Below are 24,706 nucleotides of genomic sequence, written 5' to 3'. Positions count from 1 at the left end.
AAACAAACTAAACTAACACCCTACTTAACTATTTATTGTTGTAAATAATTATTATACCTGTCAAATAATACTTTTAGTTTTTATTACGCTTCACCCTAAACTCAAACTCAAACTCAAACATTTATTTATTCAATTAGACTTCTTCGAGAGCACTTTTGAAACGTCAATACATATTTTTAACATTTACCACCGATTCGGAAAGCAGTATCTATGGAGAAGAACCGGCAAGAAACTCTTGCTATACAATTTAATTTTACAAAATAATAATTATGTAACTGTATCTGTCCTGTGGTACCGTTTTTACGCGACAACCCTCATGGGTTTTTATCTTCCATATATGACTTAATGCTGTAATAGACTCTCTGAACTAATACTTTTTTACATAATTTTTAAATTTATCACTACTAAATTCTTTATTACTATGAGTAATTCTGTTGTAAAAAAGTATACCTTGGCCCATAAATGAATTTTTAACTTTAGCTAACCGGTAAAATGGCATTTCAATTTTATTTCTTTTCCTTGTGCCATAACAGTGTCTATCTCCTACTCTTGTTTGTAAGTCTGCGTTTTTGTGTACATATAAAATATTATTAAATATAAGTATACTGTGATGGTACAGTGAGGATACCAGTATTCTTAAAGATATCTCTTAGTGAGTCCCGAGCACGTAAATTATAATATTATATAGAGCGTATGGCTCTAAAGTTCTCTGAAATAATATTTTTAGAGGGACAAGAAAAACATAGCCGGTATTGACTGATAACGTTATTTCGTCGTTTCATTATGATTTGTCAAAGGTTTTCTGTGTATTTAGGCTCGGTATCTCTGTAAATGTTGACTTTTGATTTGTGACACAAGATTACTTACAGCCAGAGGACGGATAATTAATTTTAAAACAAATTATACAAACAATGTTAGGGATTTGGCTTGTAAAATATGTTGGCTGATGATTTTACAAGTGAGAAAGTCAATATTTTCTTGTGCTGTTCATGTTTTGGATTGGTTCTTGTAGTTGCGTTGCTGGCACACCAAACGCATCTAACAAGATTCTTGACAAAATTGTACAGTAGAAGATTTTTAGAAATAGGTACTAGTTTATAGCTAATTATTATAGCCTACTTTACTCTTTTTTTAACAAACTTACTATTTTCATCGTAAACTTATCGATGTCGTTCACATTCCTAAATGTAGATGTTTAGCATTTGTATGTGAATGAATGCTTGCTTGACTTCCATGGTGAATCCGTGTCAATTATTCCGACTCGAAGCCTAATACAATAAGTTAAAATTAAACTTACCAATAAAAATACTCACGCGAAATAAAACCATATACAAATGTGCACGATGGAGATTCGTTCCGCCTTGTTACACCGCGCGTACAAAACAGACACCAGAGAATACTATAAACACTTAGAGTAATCGGTTTTTCTCTTTCACAAACATTAAACGAGACGTTAAATATACAAATTTTTACGATATTTATCTAAGGAATGCTGGGAATGAGTCAAATAAAACCAGAGCTATTTAATCAAACGTATTTTTCCTTCTATTATTATAAATTTAAATTGAATAATAAAGCTGTATGAATAATTTATTTGATAGTAGAGATGAAAGTGAAAACAATGTAACAAAATGTTATGAACGTTATTTCTATTTCAACTTGGTAGAATAAATTATCCACAATGATAGATATACACAATCTGCCATTTGCAGTCCAACCTCGAAGCGAACCTTTCAGCAAGTGACGTCACTTTACTCACACTAATATAGCTCTTTATTACTCAAATCTCTAAAGCTCGTAATACTCTTGCATGAACTTTCATCCCGAATATTGTATGTTTCATGAGTTGTTTTTCAATATACAAAGCAAGTTCTACACGATAATAATTACATGTATAAATTAAACAGTTTAACGGATACATTATTGCATGACAGAATTATAAAATTAGAGAAATAAAACTATTAAATTAAAGAATAATAAAATTAAATTTATTCATTGAAACACCATTAACATTCTGATATCAATGCTATGTAAGTAACAATACCATACATCATTTAATTCGCCTTCATGTCAATATTATTATACTTATTAAATTATATTAATTTTAAATGTAAGTTACAATGAATATGTAAAACGACCCTGTATATGAAGCAATTTCCATGCTACAAGTAAAACCTTTGGGTCCTGTGAAATGTTGGAGCTTTTTATTAATTTAAACTAATTTTCGTTTATTTTAAAAGCAGTAATGTAGCCATTAACCAATTAAACCAATGCTACAGTACAGTTACTGTGACATTTTTAAATCTTTTTCTTGAAGAAAACGTTGTTCTTGTTACATAGAACAGCATGTAATTAGATAAAGACAATGAAGAGAGAAACAAAGCACACGCGAGAGCAAAGGCGACACTTATCGGCTCCAGTTAATGTTCCCTACAGGCTACGATATATTGCAATAAGAGTTTAAGATTTTTATTGTGATTGCGGTTGAATGTCAGACAAATAAATATTTATAGGTAGACGAATTTGCTACATTTAGCGAGTATCTAGAATTCTTGATCGAGTATAACATTGCAGTCCAAATAATATAAAAAATGATTTGGAAATGTATGGTTTATCATCAATCTAATACAGATCACTAATTTATAAAAACAGATTTTGATAACTTGATAAGGAAAGTCAGAAATAGCTTATAGAATTGATGTTGTTCTCACGTTCTCACAACAGATAGTGGCAGTACTAAAAGTAAATACAGCTACGTATTTCATGGATATTATAGAGCTGAACTGAACAGTTTGTTTGTATAGCCCGCCAATCTCAGGAACAGTTTCAGTATCTTGTATCTTCACCCCGTACAACCGAAAATCTGACCCCTGTTCATTGCCCCACTGACGTCACTTGTCACCTTTTCGACCAGACTGGAATACGCGGGAAAGTCGTGAGACATGAGTTATTACCATGTTATCGCACTATTTACATCTTACTTGTGCTCAATATAATGTCAAGCTGTGGCGTGTACAGGGTGTTAATTATGTTCCGATATAATCTAAATATCCGAGTAATTATACTTTATGCAATAGCATTCAGTGAAAATTAACTTCTATCGAAAATTTAATCTAAGTACAGCGATACTACAATAAGTTTGGTAATTCTATTTCATCTAAATAGTTAAATACTAATAAGACTTTCAGGTTTTACTGGAATACCTTGTTTAACCCTTAGCTGGTATCGCTCAACTTGGCCAACTTAACTGGTATCGGGGGTAAAAAAAGACCCCACGAGAAAATTAAAAAAAAATTGTTATAAAAACAGGTTTTTTACTTTTTAATACTCTTTTATTAATTAAGTAACTCTTAAAGTAAGCATTTAACGACAATATAGTGCTCTATAAAGTAATTCATCATACTAATTTTTCAAATCAAATTATATCTTATTTTTGGTTTAATTTTAGTGATGTTCACTTTGAGATCCATAAATTCTACAAAAACTAAAAATTAACATAAAAAAACATTCTAACTATAGTTTTCTTATATAGTCTAAATAATGAAAAAATAAACTTTTATCAAAAAACATAGAAAACAAAAAAAATGACAACATATGTACCAGTAACAAAATTCTTAGTAAAATTTCTAACATTTAGAACATATAATCGCTGTTCGTCAGAGGTATGACTAGCTGCTTCTTCTTCTTCATCATCTCCTTCGATGCTACTATCAGAACTTGAAGTTGAGGAGTCAGCTTCTAATACACTCTCTTCAGAACAAGTAGCTATCTGCTTCCTTACAATCACATATTTGTTCATCATCACTTACAGAAGCAGCTGGTCTGTTGAAGGCTTCCGGTTCATTTTCTTCTTTTTCGTCATCTAATAATTCAGCTATTTGATCGTCAGTCAAAAAACTCTCCATAATGATCGTTTATAACTCAAAAAATAAAGAAAATAATTTTAGAATAAATTCAGACAAACTTACACAAATGGTATCGGGGGTGATTTTTGACCCCAGCAGTGTACGTACCTCGGCTCCTTGTAACAGAAAAGTAACACTTGTATGTCGTCCGTCTCACGCCCGAGGTGTTATGAGATTAGCTAGATGAACAAGAGTGTAAGTTATAACACTAAAAAGTTATGACCAAAATTTCGTTGCACTGGGGTGATTTTTGACCCCCGATACCAGCTAAGGGTTAAGAATCTCATCGTCAAAGTGTTAGAGAATGAAATATTTAATTTAGCTTTGTCACGGGTAGCTATGAGGCTCGGCTGCGAGGTGAGGGCTGGGTGCGGGTCGCAAGCACTTTGATGCTGAAGAATGCAGCTTTTCGCCGTTAGATAGCTTTATAACTTCGGAAATAAACAGCTCTCTTGTCAGATTTAAATTAAGATATTAAACTTGCAATACTACTTGATATCTAATTTTAGTGAAGTAGATATTACGGATGACAAATAAAAAAAGTGTTTATGTTAATATGTACATTTTTTGATAACTTGATAATATAATATGTGGCGTCATTTTCAACATCATACATTTTTGTTATAAAATAACCTAACACGACTAGTCTGCTAAGGCTTAGAAATAATTAAAACAAGTGCGATCCCGTGTTCCCTTAATTAATTCAACATAGTTGCGTAAAACAAGATAATATATTATATACCTACGCTAGTATCAGTTACGTAACGGTAGTTAATTCCAGTTAGCGAGCTACTTTCCGGTGCAGTTGTTTACGAGCGGCGCCGGGGTCGCACACAATGCCTAATTACTCGCCTGTAATTACTCCTGCTAGTCTCTACAACACCTCGTGCATACGTCTGTCGAATAAAATATAAATAATGTTTTAATGTTGTCAAGTTTGTTTATGAAAATGGATGTCTTCTATATATATGCGTAAAAGCTTTCACAAATTAGTTGAGTCGAAAGGTAGGTAAAAAATAGAGATGTACGAAGCTCCTCTTAGATTGTATTTTAAAATACACTGGCAAGAAACTAATTCTTTAAAAGTTCAAGCGGGTAATAAAAGCAACTTTTCCTTTAGAAATTAAAGCTTTTACCAGAGTTAAAAATAAAAAAGTAATTTATTTTTCTATTAATTTATCATTTTTCATCAGGTTTCAAATAACATTATGTAGCTCATGGTCATAGCTCAGGCAATCATGACCACAATCTATAGCTTTTCCCCAAATTAGATTTTATTTACAACAAAATAATCAATGCGTAATCTAAACTATTTTAACAACAAGATTGACGTTTATCAGACTACAATTTAAACATGAAGCATCAGTGATTTTGACGATGAAATCGGTGTTTAAATTACTTTCCATAATGAACATGAACTTCAAATTGTCACGAACACAGCGCAGGGCGGTATTCATTATTAAAACAATTACCGGGAGTAAATACAACAACAAATTAGCGAGCTCATTACTGCCGCGCCTTGCCGAGTTGCCGAGCAATCTAGCAGCCGATAATAGCGCCTGCCAGAAATAAATAGCAATAATTTACATGCAACGTCGACCGCGCCGAGTTAACTGTTTGCTCACCGACCTGTGCTTATTTAATTCCATACAGATAGTACACTTACTATGTACACAATTACTACTAATTAAAATTTGAAAGCATTATGGATTCAATGTAACAATGGATTAGTAATTAATCATGCAGAGCAAAGTTTTGTGAATGTTTATGTGTGTTGCTTATTTATTTTGGTGGGTTTTTTATAAAAAAAAAGCAACAATCCGACCACTTTTATCCACGTACAATAAATCCTGTTAGCAAATTCCAGCGGCTTCCGGCCGACTCGCTCGGTATTTCATTGAGCCAGCTTTAAATTTTTTGCCATTTATCAAAAGTTATGTTGAAGGAAAATAACATTATCTTCTAATATAATGAAATGAATGTAATTTTATTTCATAAGTACTTTTGAGGATGTTTCTCTCATATTAACTAGTTCCAAATATTATTAATACAATTTATGTTTTGATGAACAGATTTTTTTTGTGAAAAGTATTTTTATACAGGAAGAGTTTTTTATATTTTTTTCTGGAATAGAGTATAAACCTGATGTTAAAAGTTGGTTTTCTGTTTTTTTTTAATAGTTACACTGTGGTTACACTGCACTGAATTAAAGATAAGTTCTCCGGACATATATCTATCAATGAATTTAATTCAGTTCTGAATTGAAACACTATCTTATCTTAGGAGCAATGAAACGTAATTTATCCGAGACAGATACTTTATACTAGCCATACGATTGTAGTGTTTAGACTTCAGTCTAGACTGGCCAGAGTTCAAGTTAGATATAGCGAGCCATTCGTACACCGAGGATGCTGCTCTAAGTTTGAAATTGTTAACAAGACAAACAGGTTTTTGTAACGCAATCTTTTGAAAAACATTATATTTATAATATTATGATTTCAGAGGAGTAAGGTAAAAGAGAAGGCCCTTTGGAAAAGTCTTGTGTCGAATCCATTTCACATGTTGTCTCAATATTTTTTTTTGTATAATCTGTACTAAGTATACATATTATAATGGGTATCGGTACTTCATCCGGAACTTCGGTTTCTAACTAAAAACGACATAACAAAAAATAATCACATACACTCACAATTTTAATACAAACGGGGTTTAAATGTTTAATTATACTTTGAAGTAAAACAACACGGAGCGCAATTACCTAATTAAAATGTAATAAGTTCCATCCGCGGGACTCGGGAGGCCAGCTGGATGTAATTACCTTATCTATTATAAATAACAAATTCAAATTCAAATTCAAATTATATTTATTTGCAAGAATGTAGTTACAAATTATAGATGTTTTCATTACAATATTATGTGGCTAATACATTCTACCCATTTATTGGGTGTGCAAATATTACATTGATAATTTCAGCTCAAAAGCTTCCTGAAATTTGAGCATTAGCATTTACTTGTTGACTTGTGAAAATTCTCTCTGAAATTGAGTAGATTTAAGTGGCCATAAAGTACAGAATGGAGTGGTTTGTGTTTGGATAAAATTTAAAATCTTACATCTTAAATTTGGTTCATAATAAATTTTTACCTAATGTCATGTTTAATAACAACGCATTTAAATATTTAGGCTTTATTGTTATTGAACAATCGACCACACTATAAAATAATTTATATTAAACCAGGGGTAAATAAAGCAGGATCAATAACGAAGTACGAACGTCGAACACGATATCACACTTGCGTTATTTGTTCTCTTATACTAATAGTGGCTAAAACAATCGCGTCCTTTGTAAATATAAAAAATATTATTGTATTGCCCTAAAAGCAATCGCGTCACATAGGAATTGTAGAACTTTTGTCCAGAGCCCGAGGACACGATATTATATTACACGCGTGTCTAATATTATGAAGATGTATCGCGACAAAAACAAAGGAATCGGGTCAATCAGACCCTTCGCCTTCGCGAGAAAAACAGCTGGGACCCACGTCTGGGCGTCCATATTAACAGTGACACATGCTCGCAAAACATTTCAAATTTACTTAGTCATAAGATTTTCTTGGCAAGTGCCCTGGTCTGTTGCAAAGAAAAGTTTATGGATTTCAGATCATGTACGAGAATTCCTAATTTTGATTATGATTATATTTATGACATTTTCTTTACGTTATTAAGATGTAATTTAGTATGGATCTGATTACCTATAAAATGCATTATAGGTAAGGGATAATGGACAGGTTTGTAACTTCAATAAAATAGTCTTTAGAATTAAATACTGAAACTCGATAAAAGCACGTCTAGTGTCTCATTAGAATAATTGTAAGAAGAGCACAAGTAAATTTATATCCTGCGGCCTCGTTTGTCTGCTTGTCTATTTTTTCTCTCTATTTAAATTAATGGAATACAAAATTACAAGTCAAGAGCTAAGTAAATGGCCACTAATTTGCATGCAAATGTGGAGCAAATTTTTAACAAAATGTAAATAAAAACAAAGCACGTCTGTGAATGTGAGTTTCTGTTAAGTTATTTCAGAAATAATTTGCTTCTCATGTGTATCACAATGTGACGGGGCGCGAAATGAATATTTTGATATTGTATACGTTTCGGCTTTACGTTGGAGTGTTGCCATAATCTCACATTACAGGAGATGTGCGATTTGGAATTTGTAATCATGTTTAGAACAATGTTATACGTGGTACATATGTTTCATGAGCATTACATATTTATAATTTGGACTTCGGGTTGTGCTTTTGCGTTGAAATAAGCCGGTTTAGTGGTTTAGAAGAAATATATATTATGCTTTTTTTATTTGAATTTATTATTGTGACAAGAATGAATATCCACAATTAAATAAATAATGCTCCCTTGTAAATTGTTACTCTCACACGATCTACAAATCACACTTAATTCAGGCGTTAGACACATGAAAATGTTTCATAGATTCGGGATCTTTCGTGACGCGATCCAGCTTGTTGAGTTTACCAGATATTATTAACTGTACCTAAAGTGACGCAATATCAATTTGTTTTGTTATAGGTATCTCGTGAGCTCTGAATATAATATATTTGAGAACAAAGACAGTACAACATACAAATTACCCTTTATCGAGTATCGGTTGTTTCAATATCCACATTCTGTAATTTATTGTATTCAATTCGATCATATCAGGAATGTGATATTAGGTATACGTATGAAATATACTTGTTGGATGTATGTACCTAGCTGTATAAATATTGAGTGTATAATGTAGGGACACACATAATAATATGCAATTCGCTGATCGAGCTTTTTGTATATGTGTGCGTCCACATTGTTTCTCCGACGCTTTTTAGATTTATTAGCTTAATTATTAGAGTCAGTAACTCAGTAGTGCATAACGGCTAGCTTAAACAACACATGTATTGTGAAGAGCAATAAAGTAATATAAGAAAAGGCTTTATTATTTGGCATCCTTGGGGGCAGAAGCACTACTCAACAGTAGCTTTCATCAAATTAGTATTTTCGGATCACATAGAGCTATTTTATTTATCACCACTATCGCTAACCCATGTAGGTAATTTCAGTCATTTGATAGTAATCATAACAAGAATGGTACCAATATTCAACTTATCTAACTACACTCAGGGTTTTAAAACAATAAAACATATTATGTATGATTACAAACCTATAATATATTGAAATGTGTACATTACTTTAGTTAGTAACTGCGACAAAACACTTGTAGTTCGTATGTATCAACGATTTACAAACATAAACTATACGTAGGATTAAAAGCATCGTAATTACATGGTTTATAGCAAATGAGACAATTAAGCAGGTAGGTATGTGAGGAATCAAGGGGCTCAATAAATGTGTAGTGTTTTAGATCACAGATACACGTGCGGGAATAAAACATGTAGCTATAAAGTTTTACGAGACGGCGTGATTTAGCTGCCTACACTACAGTTGGGTAGCGCAGGGTTTTCTTTAATTGTAATGTAAACAGTGATCATCTTGTCATAATAAAAATGTGTGGAGGTAAGTACGGGTAACTTGTAGATTGAACGTAGTTCTTTATGTAGATTTTTATACCAGGATACATATTTTAAAGGCGTTTGAGTGGTTTATTAAAAACGAAACTTTACATCAGTAAGGCAAAAGTGTGGTTGTAGTACAATTACAAAAAAACGTACGCGGTACGAGTGTCGAGTATACAATTAAATTCCCATATCAAGAAACGCGAAGAAACTTTAGCAATAAATGGACCGCATCGAGATAAAACAGATTGACGTAAAATTTAATTCGAACTTTCGAGAATTCGCAAACAATTACACACAGTATCTTTGCCGCGCACATTAGTAGCAGCCTGCGCGATATTTTAACAACTTTAATGTTCATCGCTGGTTAGTTATTAAAAAATTGTTTAACAAGTTTTGTTGCTAGTACATGGCAAGCAATGTATGCGTAATGGTGATGTGTAGTAGTGTCGCACGGTGAGTTGGTGCGGGACTCGGTAAGCCGGCTGTAGCGCTGATCCCGGCGCGCGGAGAGCTCACACGCGGCGCGACTTATCCGGGAACCTAGCACTAATTGATTTTAACCGACTTTCAAAATGTTATCAGGTGTATATTAAACAATTATAAAATAATATTTTAGTTCGGTACTAGTTCCGTATTATTTTTGAGTAGGGGGAGTCCGGGAGACTTGCCCAGGTGGGAGAGTTGAACCACTTTCAATAACTTTTTAAATTAGGCGCCAAATTACGCCAAGTGGCAAACAAATGAACGCGCATAATCCGCCAATCACAAGCAACTCGAAATTTTGAGTGATAACCTGTGGTGATAACAGACGCATTCGCCCGTGAGTTACGAAAAAGTATTTTCATCGTCGCGGAGTGTTTTTTTTGGATCTGTTGTTTTAATTGCTATGCACGCATTTATGAAGGTATATGTATCAAACACCTACGTTATTGCATTACTAGATTATCATATTTTGTCGTACGTTCAGTGTTGTTCTCGAATTGATAGTGGATTGGTTGGAAAAAATCAAGATATGGCCTTGAGTCGGGTGTGGGAGAGTTGAACCAGTCGGCAGTCGGGAGACTTAAACAGTGGTTCAACTCTCCCTTTGCAGTTTGTGCACTATTTAAGTTAGTTTTTGTTTTATTTCAGAAAGAAAATTCCTATAAGCCTAATAAGCCTAAGGAAGGTAGTCGTCACAGGAAACCGTTTACTTAGTCTGAGATTGAAAATGCAGACAGAGAAATAAAGAGTGGCAGATCTATTCGTCAAATTTCAATCAATTAGTATGGGATAGACAGAACCATTTTACGACGGTACTTATTACATGTTAGGTGAACAAAAGTTAACACCTTTGCAAGACAAGAGGAGCCAATACAAATGCTCCCAGATTTTCAATGTAAATAAAGAGACATTGCTCGTTCGTTACTCATTGACCTGCAAAATGCACTATGGCTTAACCAGAAAACAAGCAATGCAACTAGCATTTGACTTCGCCAATTTCATTGAATTACCACTTATTAAACCTATGTTGATTTTACATGTGCCACATTTAATCTTTGAGACTGATAGTTATAGTAACAAATGTCTTTAAATTAGTTTTGTAGATTTATGTAGCAGTAGATAGATCAAAACGAATTTATGTTATGCAGTTGCTCTGAAAACATTTGGTTAATTATTTTCACTAATTTGTTTAGAAGGTGATTATGAATATTTTAGTTATTGTTAAACGTGTCTAAATAATACATTAATTATGTGTAGGTAACATGCTTTATTTGCTTCATTTCTCCTCTCTAAAAAGGTATGGGCAAGTGTCCCGCACCCTATGATCAAGTGTCCCACCGGTTGGGGAGACTTGAATCAAAACTCATTTTTCATTACAACTTAGTTTACTCTCTTATCCTTGTAATTTTTATTTTCAAAATGGTATAAAATCTTAGCCAGATAATAAGGCTTCCATATGGTAAAGATCTTAAAGCTCTCAAGGTTACTGATCATATTTTATAGAGTCTTTAGTAAAAAGCGGTTCAACTCTCCCGGACTCCCCCTAAGTTGTGTATTGATATGAAATAACAGTCATGTAATGCCTTTTGTGAAGCGAAATATCTGTTAAATTTATTCAATTCATCGAACACACAATATAATTTGCTTACAATTATTGAAAGTTGAAACATTTGGTTTTGGTTTGATTTGATAAAAGTCAATTTTCAAAATATCATATAAAACTCAGCGCTAACAAAAATGAATTCCCTCGCGATTTTTTCATAGATAAAGTACCATCCATCAATTATTGCCAGCAATGAAAACAAACGCGCACCGTAGGTATCGCGACAAGCAAGTTATTGTAGCTGTCACTTTTCCCGCGTCCCTCGCCCCGCGCCTACGCCCTCGCACCCCGCAGGTAATCGAGTTTTCAATTTGGCGGGAAATAAAGAGCCATCGAGCGGATAGAACGATAACAGAGAGGTGACATGCCGACTGTTACAAACAGAATACCTACCCGAAGTACCATGATACTGTGATAATACTCTGCTATTTTTATTCTGCGCTTTGATTTCAACATTCTGTCAGTTTTTGTTTCGTCTCTTGTGGAGTGTTTTGTATAATTTTATTATCAATTATTATCATGTCTTGTCATGCTTTCAATTGAGGTTATCAAATATATCTGTTTCTTTGAAAATATGGTTGTTGTAGCGAAATTCGAGCGGTTATAATAGCGTTGATTTTTTTAAAAGCGATACGATTTTTTTAATGAAGTTGTTTTTTTTATTTGTTTCATTTTTTACTTTAACTACCTACCTACCTATTCGTGTTTGAAGACCTTTTTTAAAAGTCGAGCAAATTTTAAGGCTGATACCTATACAGGGTTACTTGTAAAACACCGGCAACCTCGCAGGACAAGATAGCTAACATCATAAGCAACAACATTTGTTCTACGACTTTTGAAAATTTGTTAGATTTTATTTTCATACAAAAATAAATATTCATTTAATTTTCCGTTTGAATATTATAAACTCTACGCCTCACAAAAATTACGTAAACAAGAAGCGAACGAGAGGGGGAAGGGGGTGTCGCGTCGCCCATCCAATAATGAATAGAACATAGACTTAGAAATGTTAAGAGAGTACAATAAAAGTTTAAAAAATTATTTAAAAATAATTTATTGCGTTATGCCAAAAGTCGTAGAACAAATGTTGTTACATATGATGTTAGCTATCTTGTCCTGCGAGGTTGCTGGTGTTTTAGAAGTAACCCTGTATAAAGTTAATTCTCCAATTTAAAAGCGATTGTATTCGTACCTATGTGACTTCCGCAGATCCTACACGGTAGTGTACATAATATTATATCTCTCAATATTAGTCTAATCACTACAGAGCGTGTAGGCGGAGGCGGGATGCACACGTCTGTACTTCTAGCACAGATGACTAAAAGTCACTATATATTGCAAGTTGAACTGACGACTAACGACCAACGACTAACGACAGACAGTAAGCCGAGAGCTGAGCGCAGCAAATAGGATATGCTAATGAGTAATGATCTATCAATGCGTAACACGTTTTGAGGTAATGAGCGGATTACTGTTCTAACGAACAACTCACAACTCAAGAGCTTTCCCGCGGATTTAATTACCTACGTGTTCTTTTGTAAAATATTACAACTGTTCCAAAATTTTCAATTTTTCAAAATATCGTGTACCTATCCTAATTATGTCCTTATTCGCATATCTAATACTCCACTCAGCCAAACAAATTTATAATACAATATTAAAAAATAAAAATACTAGTCAAATATTAATTAATGTATGAAATGTGAATCTGGAAATAATTATACAAAGCAACTTATTGCGTAATGCGTATGGTAAGTAGGTACAAGTTGTATACGTAGTATATTATTATTAGTCTGTGGTACAAGGTAGGTAAACGGTGGCCACCGTTGGGTTTTAGTGGGTACCTAGGTATGTCTTCCCCCGAGTGCGACTGCGACATTACACCACATCAATAAAACTGTAGAGGGGGATACGTAAATGCATTTCCCAGCGTTTAAAAAAATAAAGGTACCTAGGTATACGCTTTATGATGAAATAATGTACCTAGGTACCTACCTAAATTCAATTTAATAAAGCAGATAGGTAATATTAAAATTATTATTGATATAGCTATTGCAATTCTTTTGTGACAATATTAATAATTGTTCACAATCTTATCATTAAAAGTTTATTATCTAACTACCTATCTAGGTATGTTCTTATCGTCGCTAATGATTTGACAAGTTCACTTTTTATGTTGTATCGAAGGTCGATCATGATTATTCATTTATCACGCATCAGTGGCCGGCCGCCGCGCTGACGCATAACACGTAATGTGGTTTTACTGCGTCTATAATAAAAAAAAACGCTCAAAAATGTACGCAGAACATTATTAAACTCCGTAAAAACTCTGTAAACATGTATTTTACCAGGGTTACGAGATATTTCGTAATAATTAATGTGTTAAAATCAATAAAAAGTGCAAAACAGTGACCAACAATAACATAACCTAAAAACGTAACCTTGTCTGATCCCCTGAATCATGTTAAGTTCGTGTTTAATGCAATAATTATTAATATAAATCTTTAAAAATGAAGTACAGGAAGAAACTAGTGTTGTTTTCTTTGTTTTTGATGAATTTAGTGGATCAGCCGGCTCCTGAGGTGGATATTGAACAAGGGAAATTGATCGGTAAAACTAGTGTAGATGGGTCGTTTTTCGAGTACATGGGCATTCCATACGCGACGACCAATAGCAGCACGCGGTTCAAGGTCGGTTTCTAATGTCAACATAATAACTAGATAGTTATGTCGGGGCAACCCGCAGTACATGCATGTGATATCGTATTTGTTAACGCAGCATAACTACGGCCACCCTGCATCGCCTTAATGCATTTTGTATAATTCTTAGAACATAGATTGCAGCGTTGCATTTTTGTTTAACGATAAGTTTATAGTTTAAGTTTTCATTCTGGATGTAGAGAGCACATATTAAAGACGTTTAAATTAAATCTTGTCTTTTTAAAAAACGTCCTTCGGTCCGTCGAAATTTGAGTGGCGCAGCCGGTAGGATACTCGATAATATCCTGCTGCCGAGCTAACACTATAGCCTATAAAAGGATCTGTGATAGTGCGGTGCTTGTACGAGTATCCTCGAACCAAATAAATAACTCTCCCGCGACGCGTACGCGTAAAACTCAATCGCTGAAGTGAAACGCGTACTGTGACCTCAAGGACGAGCATCCAGGATCATAAGTGAAGGACATGGGAGCGAGCAGTCTGTGAGTAAACCTCTTCACTCCTGTTTTTCACATTCCCTGTTTTCACGAAATCCCCGACCCAAAATAGTCGGCCTAATCGTTACGATTATTTGATTTTGTTCGTTGCAATTATCGTGATAAGTCGTAATTTTTAGTGTTTAATTTTAAGTGTTAGTTATTAGTAAAAAATAGTGTTATCTTTATTATATTTAGAGTTTTAATCGCTAAAACTTTATCTTTATTACATTTAGAGTTTTAATCGCTAAAACTAACTAAAAAAACCAAAATGGAAGAGATTAAACTCATACCAAGAGAAATACTATGTATCATCCCCAAATTTGATGGAGATGAAAAACTGTTAAACCTATTTATCAATAAAAGCGAATACATTATAAGATCATTCCAAGATGCGAACAATAACGCACAAAACTTATATGTATATCATGCCATAACGAGTAGGCTTATCGGTAAGGCAGCTTCACTGCTTAGTGATTACCAAAATATAACTTCATGGACTGAATTAAAGGAAATACTTACCCAACATTTCGGAGACCCGCGATCGGAAGAATGTATCGCACTAGAATTAGAAGGGTTAAAAATAAAACAAGGCGAAAGTTACATACAGTTTTGCCACAGAATACAAAATGTTAAAAGCTCCCTATTTTCAAAAGTAAACCGCCTCACGGATGAAGGAGTTAAAGCCGCGAAGATGATCATATACAATAATACTGCGTTAAATGTTTTTCTGTACAACCTCCCGGAGGACATGATCCGGATTGTTAGATTAAGGGGTTGTACAAACTTAGAAAATGCACTTAGCGTAGTTACAGAAGAAGTAAATTTTATACAACAATATAACGCAAAGATTAGTAAGCCAAAACCTATAACTCAAAACACTTTCCAAAATCCATTAAAACCTAATTTTAGTACGATGCCTTTAAATCAAAACTTTAAATACGGCAGTCCTCAACAGCCAATTGGTTATAGACCGAATTTCGCTCAACAACCTCGACCAAATTTAATGCAACCACCTCGACCAAATTTTATTCAACAGTTAAGGCAAACACCACAAGCCCAAGGCTATAAATTTGGCACACAATCTAATAATAACCACCAATTGCGACCTTTTCAAAATTCCGGTTATAAATTTGGAATCCCAAATCAACAAACATACCAACCTCGTTTTAAATTTGGCATACAACATGCTCAGGCACCGAACCCCGGCTTAAATAGCGATGTATCAATGCGCACGGCACCTATAAGGCAAAACGAAACTCATAATCTATATTACTGCGATGAACCAAATTATGAAAATTACGATAACTCACCCTTAAATTATAAAGAAGACGCCGCGAACGAGTTATACGAGTATACCGATCCGGAAGTAATCGAAAGCAATTTTAATGAAAATAACGAATTTCCTGTTACCGGCCTCCGACGAGACAGTGAAATAATTAATTTAAATTATTGTGACAGCATCTTAAAATTACCACATATTATAGTTCCCGAAATAAAAGCAAAGTTTCTCATAGATACAGGAAGCAGTCGTTCTTTTATAAGTCCGGCCAAAGCAGAAGAATATTTTAGAGACCATAAACAGTATGAACAATTTACAGTTGTTAGCACCCATGCGCAAAGCACTCATGATGAGGTTATAGTAATTCCGTTATTAAAAACTTTTAGAAGCTCACTTTCCCACAAATTTTATGTATACAATGTAGACAGTAAGTATGATGGATTAATCGGATCTGATTTACTTAAGAACCTAGATGCAAATATCGATATGAAACACCAAGTTTTAGAAACATTTAACGCCAAAATACCGATTATTTATAACCCTCCGTTAAAAATCACCTTAGAGCCTCGATCAGAAACTAGAGTATCAATTCCAACTAACTTTCAGAAAGGTGACTCTATATTAGATTTTCAGACTTTTCGTGAAAGCGTTCGTATGCCAGCAGCAATAGTTGACGTGTCAATGAAAGTTAATGTAGATGAAAAGGAGCGAAATCTTCAAAAACACTTAACCGATGCAACAGACGAAATAGTAAAAGTTAGTAACGATCAGGCTGGAACATGTGACCCGCGACCCCTGACGCCGAATACAATTTCGTCTGATTCAGACCGAACAGTGCCTATTACTAAAAATAATTGCCCGAGGTCCCCATATTCGATTCCGTCACTCGATAGTAGTACAATAACCGCGGAAAGCAGCACCTTGACCGCGTCTAGCAATAATAGCAAAAATACAGATACGGTTCACTCAGCTCGCGATCTTGATACGGAAGGCATACTGATTCTAGATGAAGCTGTAGATTGTAATAAACAATTAACTCAACAAATTGTAAAAGATCACCACAAACATACAAAATTTTTAAACAAATATCTTAAAGACAAAATTATTCATAAGAAACAGGTTATTAAGGATAAGCATGGCGGTGAAAATAATTTTAACATAGACATAGGAGATTCAGTTTACATTAAAGGAGTTAACACGAGATGTGCTATAGATAAGCCTAGGTATCAGAAAGCGATAGTCACGGGACCGATCCATAAAAATATTGTGCCAGTAACGACGCACAATCGTGAAACTAAAGTTCCCATTAAAAACATTAAGCGTCCTCCACAGGTTACTAATTTTGGCGATCCACGTGATCCAAAACCAGGGTCTTCAACTGCACCAGATTAAACGGAACCCCGGAATACTACCTCTCCGTGAAGGCTATGCAGTCGTCAGCAATGACACATGGAGAGTTATTAAGGTTTTAGATTTAAAGTTAATATATGAAGATTTAGAATTTAATATAAATAGTTATCTATCATTTAGAAATCAGGTTCATAGTTGTATTGATGTAAAAGCATTAGGTTCCGATTTTATTACAACAGAATTACAAACAGATTATCATATGAATTATACTATTGATAAATTTGAACAATTAATTCCGTCTTCTAGATCTAAACGTGGTTTATTAAATCCACTTGGTTCAGTTATAAAAATTATTACCGGTAACCTCGACAACGAAGATGCTATACAATTTGAAAACACTATTGAAAAATTAAAGACTAAACAAGACTCTATAATACATAAGATGACGATCGTTACTGAGATGGTGGGTTCGTTATTAAATGTAGCTGAAATATCTAATAACAATTTCATTGCAATCCAGAATAAGCTAAATGTAATTGATTCGCTTTTAAATGACACAAATTTACATCAAAGGACTAATGAAATTATACATACATATTCTGCATTCTTACATAATTTTATGTCTCTTTACGTTAGATTAAGTGAAATAGAAACTGCTGTAGCTTTTAGTAAAATTAAACTTTTACACCAATCTGTTGTAGATACTAAGGAATTATTACTTTTATTAAAAAACATTGAAACTAGCTCTAAGTTGCCATTTCCAGTAAATTTAGATAATGTTCTTAAAATTGAACAATTAATAGAAGTACAAACTTATGTAAAACAAAGTCAAATAAAATTCGTAATGACTATTCCGTTAATTACTGACGACATTTATTCATATTTTAAAATAATACCTTTACCTATATTTAACGAAGAAAAAGGTCAGACTTCCCTTATCCTACCCAAATACCCATATGTCCTTGTGAAGGGGTTGAAAACCATGCCACTTTCACAACCATGCAAAGAAATAGATGAAGACCGGTTCCTATGCCCGGAAATACTGACATCAACATTATATAAAGACGATTGTTTAGCTGATCTTTTGCGGCTATCTACAAATGTTTCCAGTTGTCAGCCGATTCCCATTTCCATAGATGACGTGAAAATCGACAATGTTCTGCCAAATAGATGGATACTATACGTAAATGTGGAAACAGTACTTACCAAGGTCTGTAAAAACGAGGTAACCCAAGAATTCCTTCATGGTACCTATTTATTGACGTTAGACGAGACTGGCTGTTACGTGAAAATCGGAGATATAACACTAAAGAAATATGAAGTAAATGGAATTGATATTATATACCCAAGTTTACCAAAAATTATATTACCAAATTTGATGAACTTCCCGACCGACAGGAAGCCTGTTAACCTGAAGGGTGCAAATTTAACTGACATAAATATGCTTAGGCATTTAATTGAAAATAGTGAAAATAGTGAAAACCAGTTTAGTAGTACAGTGAATAGTGCCGTCGGAGTGATTAACATTATAACTTTTGTATTAATCGTAATTATAATTGTAATTGTGGTAGTAATTAAGTCTAAATTAAGAAAAATATGTATTCAAGAAAATCCTTCAGATTTTCTTGAAACTGAGGATGGAGGAGTTATGTCGGGGCAACCCGCAGTACATGCATGTGATATCGTATTTGTTAACGCAGCATAACTACGGCCACCCTGCATCGCCTTAATGCATTTTGTATAATTCTTAGAACATAGATTGCAGCGTTGCATTTTTGTTTAACGATAAGTTTATAGTTTAAGTTTTCATTCTGGATGTAGAGAGCACATATTAAAGACGTTTAAATTAAATCTTGTCTTTTTAAAAAACGTCCTTCGGTCCGTCGAAATTTGAGTAGATTGTCATTAAATGCTACATTTAAACAAAAATATTTAATTTTTCCTAACGATGTGTTTATTTTATGATGTTTTTTTTTTATTTTATTTATAGAAGTTTTTGTAAATAATTTTAACGTCATTGTCAAAGTTACTTACAATCTAAATGTGCTAATAAGTGTAACCAATACCTAACTAGGTACTATAAGTAGGTAATAATATTCTGTGTATGAGGATAATAAATATTATGTAATAACAGTTACCTAACATAAAACATTGATGCATCATTAACATTCTAATTTCTAAGTATCTATTTATTTTCACATTATTGTAGGAATAAAGGGAGATTATTTATTATTAATGAACGAACAGGTATTTATTACTATATCAATATCATTTAAATAATATAGGTACCTATAAATTCTCTCGTTTTAAATTTTTATCTCCTTTATGATGATAACGATAATAACCTAATAAATAAATAAATAATAAATAAATAACCTCTAAGTACCGACAACGAAAAACTTAAAACATAGAATGATAATATCAAAGAGCTTTGCCCATTCCTCATGTTATTTAGGTATAATTCACTAGCTATCCGCACACGGCTCCGTGCACTTTATCGTGTAGCCAGTAGCACCGCTCGAGCTCCCCAAACTAATTTCAATTTATTTCATCCCCTTCAAGTTTTGTGTTCTTCACATCAGTATTCATGCAAACCAACGATTCCAGCATATACATATATACCATATAAAATAAGACAAATTTCTTTTGCAGGCACCTGGTCCACCACCGACATGGAAAGGCGTATTCCAAGCCATCACCTCCGACATGTGTCCCCAAGTGAGCCTTCTTGGGAAGGTACTGGGCTCAGAAGACTGCCTGAAAGTGAACGTGTACGTACCCGCCCTCGCGAGGCAACCGCTGAAGGTCATGGTCTTCATTCACGGTGGCGCCTTCATCTTAGGTAGTGGTGGCAAATTTATCTATGCTCCACATTTCTTTATGAAAAAAGATGTCATTCTAGTCACTTTTAATTATAGACTTGGAGCCTTAGGCTTTATCTGCCTCGGTACCAAGGACGCACCGGGCAACGCTGGTTTAAAAGATCAAATAGCTGCGCTCAAATGGGTAAAAAGAAACATTGCTGACTTCGGTGGGGATCCCAACGATATTACTCTGTTCGGTGAAAGTGCCGGTGCTACATCAGCATCGGTACTGTTAGCGAGTCCTATTACTGAAGGATTATTCACAAAGGTTATCATGCAGAGTGGAAATTCTATATCAAATTGGGCGATTAATAGAAAACCGGTTTGGAAAGCTAGCCTCGTAGCGAAGAAGCTCGGTTTTGACTCGGAAGATCCTCATGAGTTGTACGAATTCTTCATGACAGCAGATTATAGAGATCTCGTGGCGGTTCCGCCCGGCACGCCCGATGAATTATTCTTTGACACGCAACTTCTACACCTGCCGTGTGTAGAAGAAGAAATACCTGGAGAAGAAGCGGTACTCACTGATCTACCTTACAATTTGCTATCACAAAAAGTTAAGAATATCCCTATTATCCATGGCACTAATTCAAAGGAGGGAATGTTTTTAACATCCGAAGACGACGGAACTGTCGATAAGAGGAATGGAATGTATATTGTAGCGAGTGACCTGCGCTTCTCGTCCGTGGAAGAGGGAATGGCCGTGTCGCGGAAGGCACAGGAGTTCTACTTCGGTGACGAACCGATAAGTTTGAAGAAGATTGACAATGTGACAAATTTATATACACAGTTGTACTTCGAAGTGCCCGCGATCATGGAGACGGAGCTTCTACTGAATAGGACTACTTCTCGGGTCTACAATTACATTTTCAACTACTCCGGTAGCAGGAACTTCCTGAAGCAGCGATCTGGTCGTGGCGAGGAGCCCGGCGCCTGCCATGCTGATGACCTCTTCTATATGTTCGACTCTGTGCTAACTCCTTTTCCAATCAATGATAAAGATTGGCTTATGATTGACACTATGACTACTATGTGGACTAATTTTGCGAAATATGGGTAAGAATTTTTTAACTGTAATTGTAACAAAAAGTTTGTTATTGATGGTTTTTTCGTTCATCAGTTATTATATTTTCATAGTAACTACTGACTATATAATAAATTAGAGAGTAGAATGAGTGGAGATAGTCGTGTTTAACAGAACTTGATATTTTTATTACACCTCTGATAAATAGTTTTAATACAAATTTATTTTTTTGCAGGGACCCGACACCAAATTCCCAAAAGCTACCTTACAAATGGCTGCCAAGTGAAAAAAATAATTTGAGATTTTTATACATTGACGATGACCTCAGAATGGGTCCCATGCCTCACCCAGAGGCTTATGCATTGTGGAAGGATATCTATACGAAATATCGCAAAACTAATGTGAAACAGCCTTCTATTGGTCCTATTACTTGATAAATCAAACTGTGATGAGAGTTAACTAAAATATAATAATTGAGAAATAAACAGACTGATCTTTAAATTTTCTCATATTTATTTGGTTCCGTCTTAACTCTTAATTTGTCTATCTCAAAATGGCGAGGTGTGGTGAAATTTAATTTCATTGGTATAATAATTTTAATTGGTTCTAGGTATAGTTCAAAATATAAAAATAAAATATTCGATAACTACACATTTCATAAATTTGTACATTTTTGATAGAATGGAAATTACATGTACAATAACAATAAAAATTACAATCCCAAAACATGTATTTAATAAAAAAATGTGAAAATAAAAACGCACTATTAGTTAAACCCTTAACAGGATTCATAAAATTTGAACATCATTTCCTATGTATAAGTTCAGGATACATCGCCCATTTTTGCAAGTGACTACTATCAAGCTAATTTTCCGTTTGTAGCTTTATTTTGATGAGACGCCCAATAATTTCGTGTACGAAAGTCTCGATTGTGGTAGCTAACAGAGATAACAAGGATAAAAATTTTTGATTTGATGGTTCTGATGGATTTTTTATCAGATAAACAGTTTAAGAGATATATCGTATAAACCATATCTTCCGCTATTTTCAAGATGGCGGCCGTGGGACAAGGGTGGCGACCCCACAAACTTGGTTTTAGCTTCACATTGAACCCCCCTACACATCCAAAAAATAAAATTGCGTCCTCTAAAAAATGCAAGGTTGAGCCAAAAAAATGTAACATTTCAATGGACTAGTTCCCGAACCACAGTATGTGGTATTATCTATAATATAAAAATGAATCGCAAAATGTGTTGGTAAGCGCATAACTTGAGAACGGCTTAACCGATTTCGTTAATTATTTTTTTAATTTTATTCCTTGAAGTACGAGGATGGTTCTTATGTAGAGAAAACGTGAGTATGTACCACGGGCGAAGCCGGGGCGGACCGCTGGTGAGTTATATATATTACATCACTACATTCATGTTTCACAATATCATCGGTTTCACCTAAAGCACACACAATTAATCTGAATAGCCCATTATTGATAAAATTGTATTCATAAATAATAAATCAAATTATTACACAAAGCGGAGAGGAAGTGAAGTAGGTACCTAAAGATATAGTTGCATCTGATTTCAGGCTCGATTCCGTTTATAATATTTATGACTAGAGCCTCGTTAGGAGAAACACGACGTCGTTACTGCGAACAATACAATTCAGCCAAATAAGCATTTCAAACATCTTCCATTTTATCAGGTTGTTAGCGAATAAACATATTTTCGGTACTCGATAAATAGCCTTTAAATAGACTCTTCTCTGATAACTAGAAAATTTTCATGGCTGTTATATTTTCAATGTATAAGTATTTGCTCAAAGAACAGACACTTCTATAAGAATTATACATAATATTATATTTATATCAACCATACATTATATAGCAAATTGGGATTCCGCTGGTTACCTACTGAGAAAGTATAAATCTGTTTTGAAAGGTGAAAAAGGAAAACGTTAATGGTACAATTATGTTAGGACAACTCAAAAGGGCTTCTAGAAGTTTCGAAAATGCTTTTAGAAGATTTAATTAATAAATGTATTCAGTTTGAGTTATTGTGTAGAATATATTTCACGTGTCTTTTGTCATTCAATAAATCCATACTAATATTATAAATGCGAAAGTAACTCTGTCTGTCTGTCTGTTACTCAATCACGCCTAAACTACTGAACCAATTTTCATGAAATTTGGTATGGAGATATTTTTATACCCGAGAAAGGACATAGGCTACTTTTTATCCCGGGAAAATGAAGCAATCCCGGAAATCCCACGGGAACGGGAACTATGCGGGTTTTTCTTTGACTGCGCGGGCGAAGCCGCGGGCGGAAACCTAGTAGTATCACCTGTGGTAATCACTACATCTCACATAGTATCTAAATGAAAAAGTCGCTTTCCGCCGCTGTCTGTCATTTTGATGTTATTTTTATAGAGGTCCTATAGTTCTTAAAGGAAGGTAATTTATTAAGATTTCTATAAAGCAGGCGAAGCAGTAAGCGAAAAGCTAGTTCTAATATAATAACGGTTTAAAAATGGTTTTGTATCAATAAAAGTTTTCCATTAGCCATTTCCCGTACATGAAATGAGTAATAAAATGTTTATTGTCCTGGTTTTCCGAGATAAAAGGTTAAAGTTACACAGTTATTATATTATTATAGTCTTATGTGTGCCAAATTTGAAATATAATAGTATCATTAGAAGCACGCAATCCATTTATCCCGTAAATTAAAATCCGGTATTTAATATTAATTTTTTTTTTTTACTTTATTCGGTCCGCTAACTGGACGTTCCAACATTTTGTGAAAATACAATCATAATCTTATCTTTGTGACATTTAGTTGGACGGCCTTCTAGGAGCGAACACAACATGCAAACAATTATAAACCTACACTTGTAACAATAATTAAAACTAAAATTTAAAACATATTAACTAGTTAACTAATTACATATTTGTATTTAAAAAGTATTATGAAATCCTTAGATTGAAATCTATTTCATCTCAAACTTTGTATTTGCAAGCGCAATAAAAATTTGAATAGTTATCGAATGAATCTACCAATCTCAAATTATCAATTAATTCTTTTGAGTTGAAATAAATCAATAAATCAGACATCTTTATGTGCCTGAAAAAAATAGCTTACACAATAGTCGACTTCTATAGAAAGATATTAGTGTGAAATGAAAGTGTTTTGTATCGTTTTACCCTGATGTCAGGTATTTTCCACGTTCGTTTCTCGTGATAGCGCATCATTAATTAAAAACCACCATCTTGTCGCGTTAATTGCTTATACAAAATAAATATTTGCTTAGTGTGGTCGTTACACAAACAAATGACTTCTATCTATCTATTTATGTAAAGAATAGTCGTCCAGTCACCACTCAAGAAGGGCTGAACTATTTTTTATAAGTTTTGTTTTATTCGATTATGTGACTATATTATTAT

The 24,706-nt window shown here is 33.9% G+C and overlaps 1 protein-coding gene across 1 annotated transcript; it reads left to right on the top strand.

The window, feature by feature from the left end:
* Nucleotides 1-13,787: 13,787 nt before the first annotated feature.
* LOC123695967 (esterase FE4-like) lies at nt 13,788-21,773 on the top strand. Its single transcript, XM_045641921.1, has 3 exons — nt 13,788-14,249; nt 20,037-21,304; nt 21,508-21,773. The coding sequence occupies exons 1-3, from the start codon at nt 14,070-14,072 to the stop codon at nt 21,704-21,706; spliced, it is 1,647 nt and encodes a 548-aa protein (XP_045497877.1). The 5' UTR covers nt 13,788-14,069; the 3' UTR covers nt 21,707-21,773.
* The last annotated feature ends 2,933 nt before the right edge of the window (nt 21,774-24,706 follow it).

The sequence above is a fragment of the Colias croceus genome, chromosome 12, assembly GCF_905220415.1.
Source record: "Colias croceus chromosome 12, ilColCroc2.1".
Taxonomy (NCBI): domain Eukaryota; kingdom Metazoa; phylum Arthropoda; class Insecta; order Lepidoptera; family Pieridae; genus Colias; species Colias croceus.
The sequence above is the reverse complement of the archived record's forward strand: the minus strand, read 5'-3'. Positions and strand labels throughout refer to the sequence as shown.

What these genes read in the sequence shown, in the direction of transcription:
- LOC123695967 (XM_045641921.1), top strand. Translation starts at nt 14,070, where the DNA reads ATGAAGTACAGGAAGAAACTAGTGTTGTTTTCTTTGTTTTTGATGAAT. An exon ending in ATAGCAGCACGCGGTTCAAG is followed by an intron (nt 14,250 to 20,036) that starts GTCGGTTTCTAA and finishes TTTCTTTTGCAG; the next exon opens with GCACCTGGTCCACCACCGAC. An exon ending in ACTAATTTTGCGAAATATGG is followed by an intron (nt 21,305 to 21,507) that starts GTAAGAATTTTT and finishes ATTTTTTTGCAG; the next exon opens with GGACCCGACACCAAATTCCC.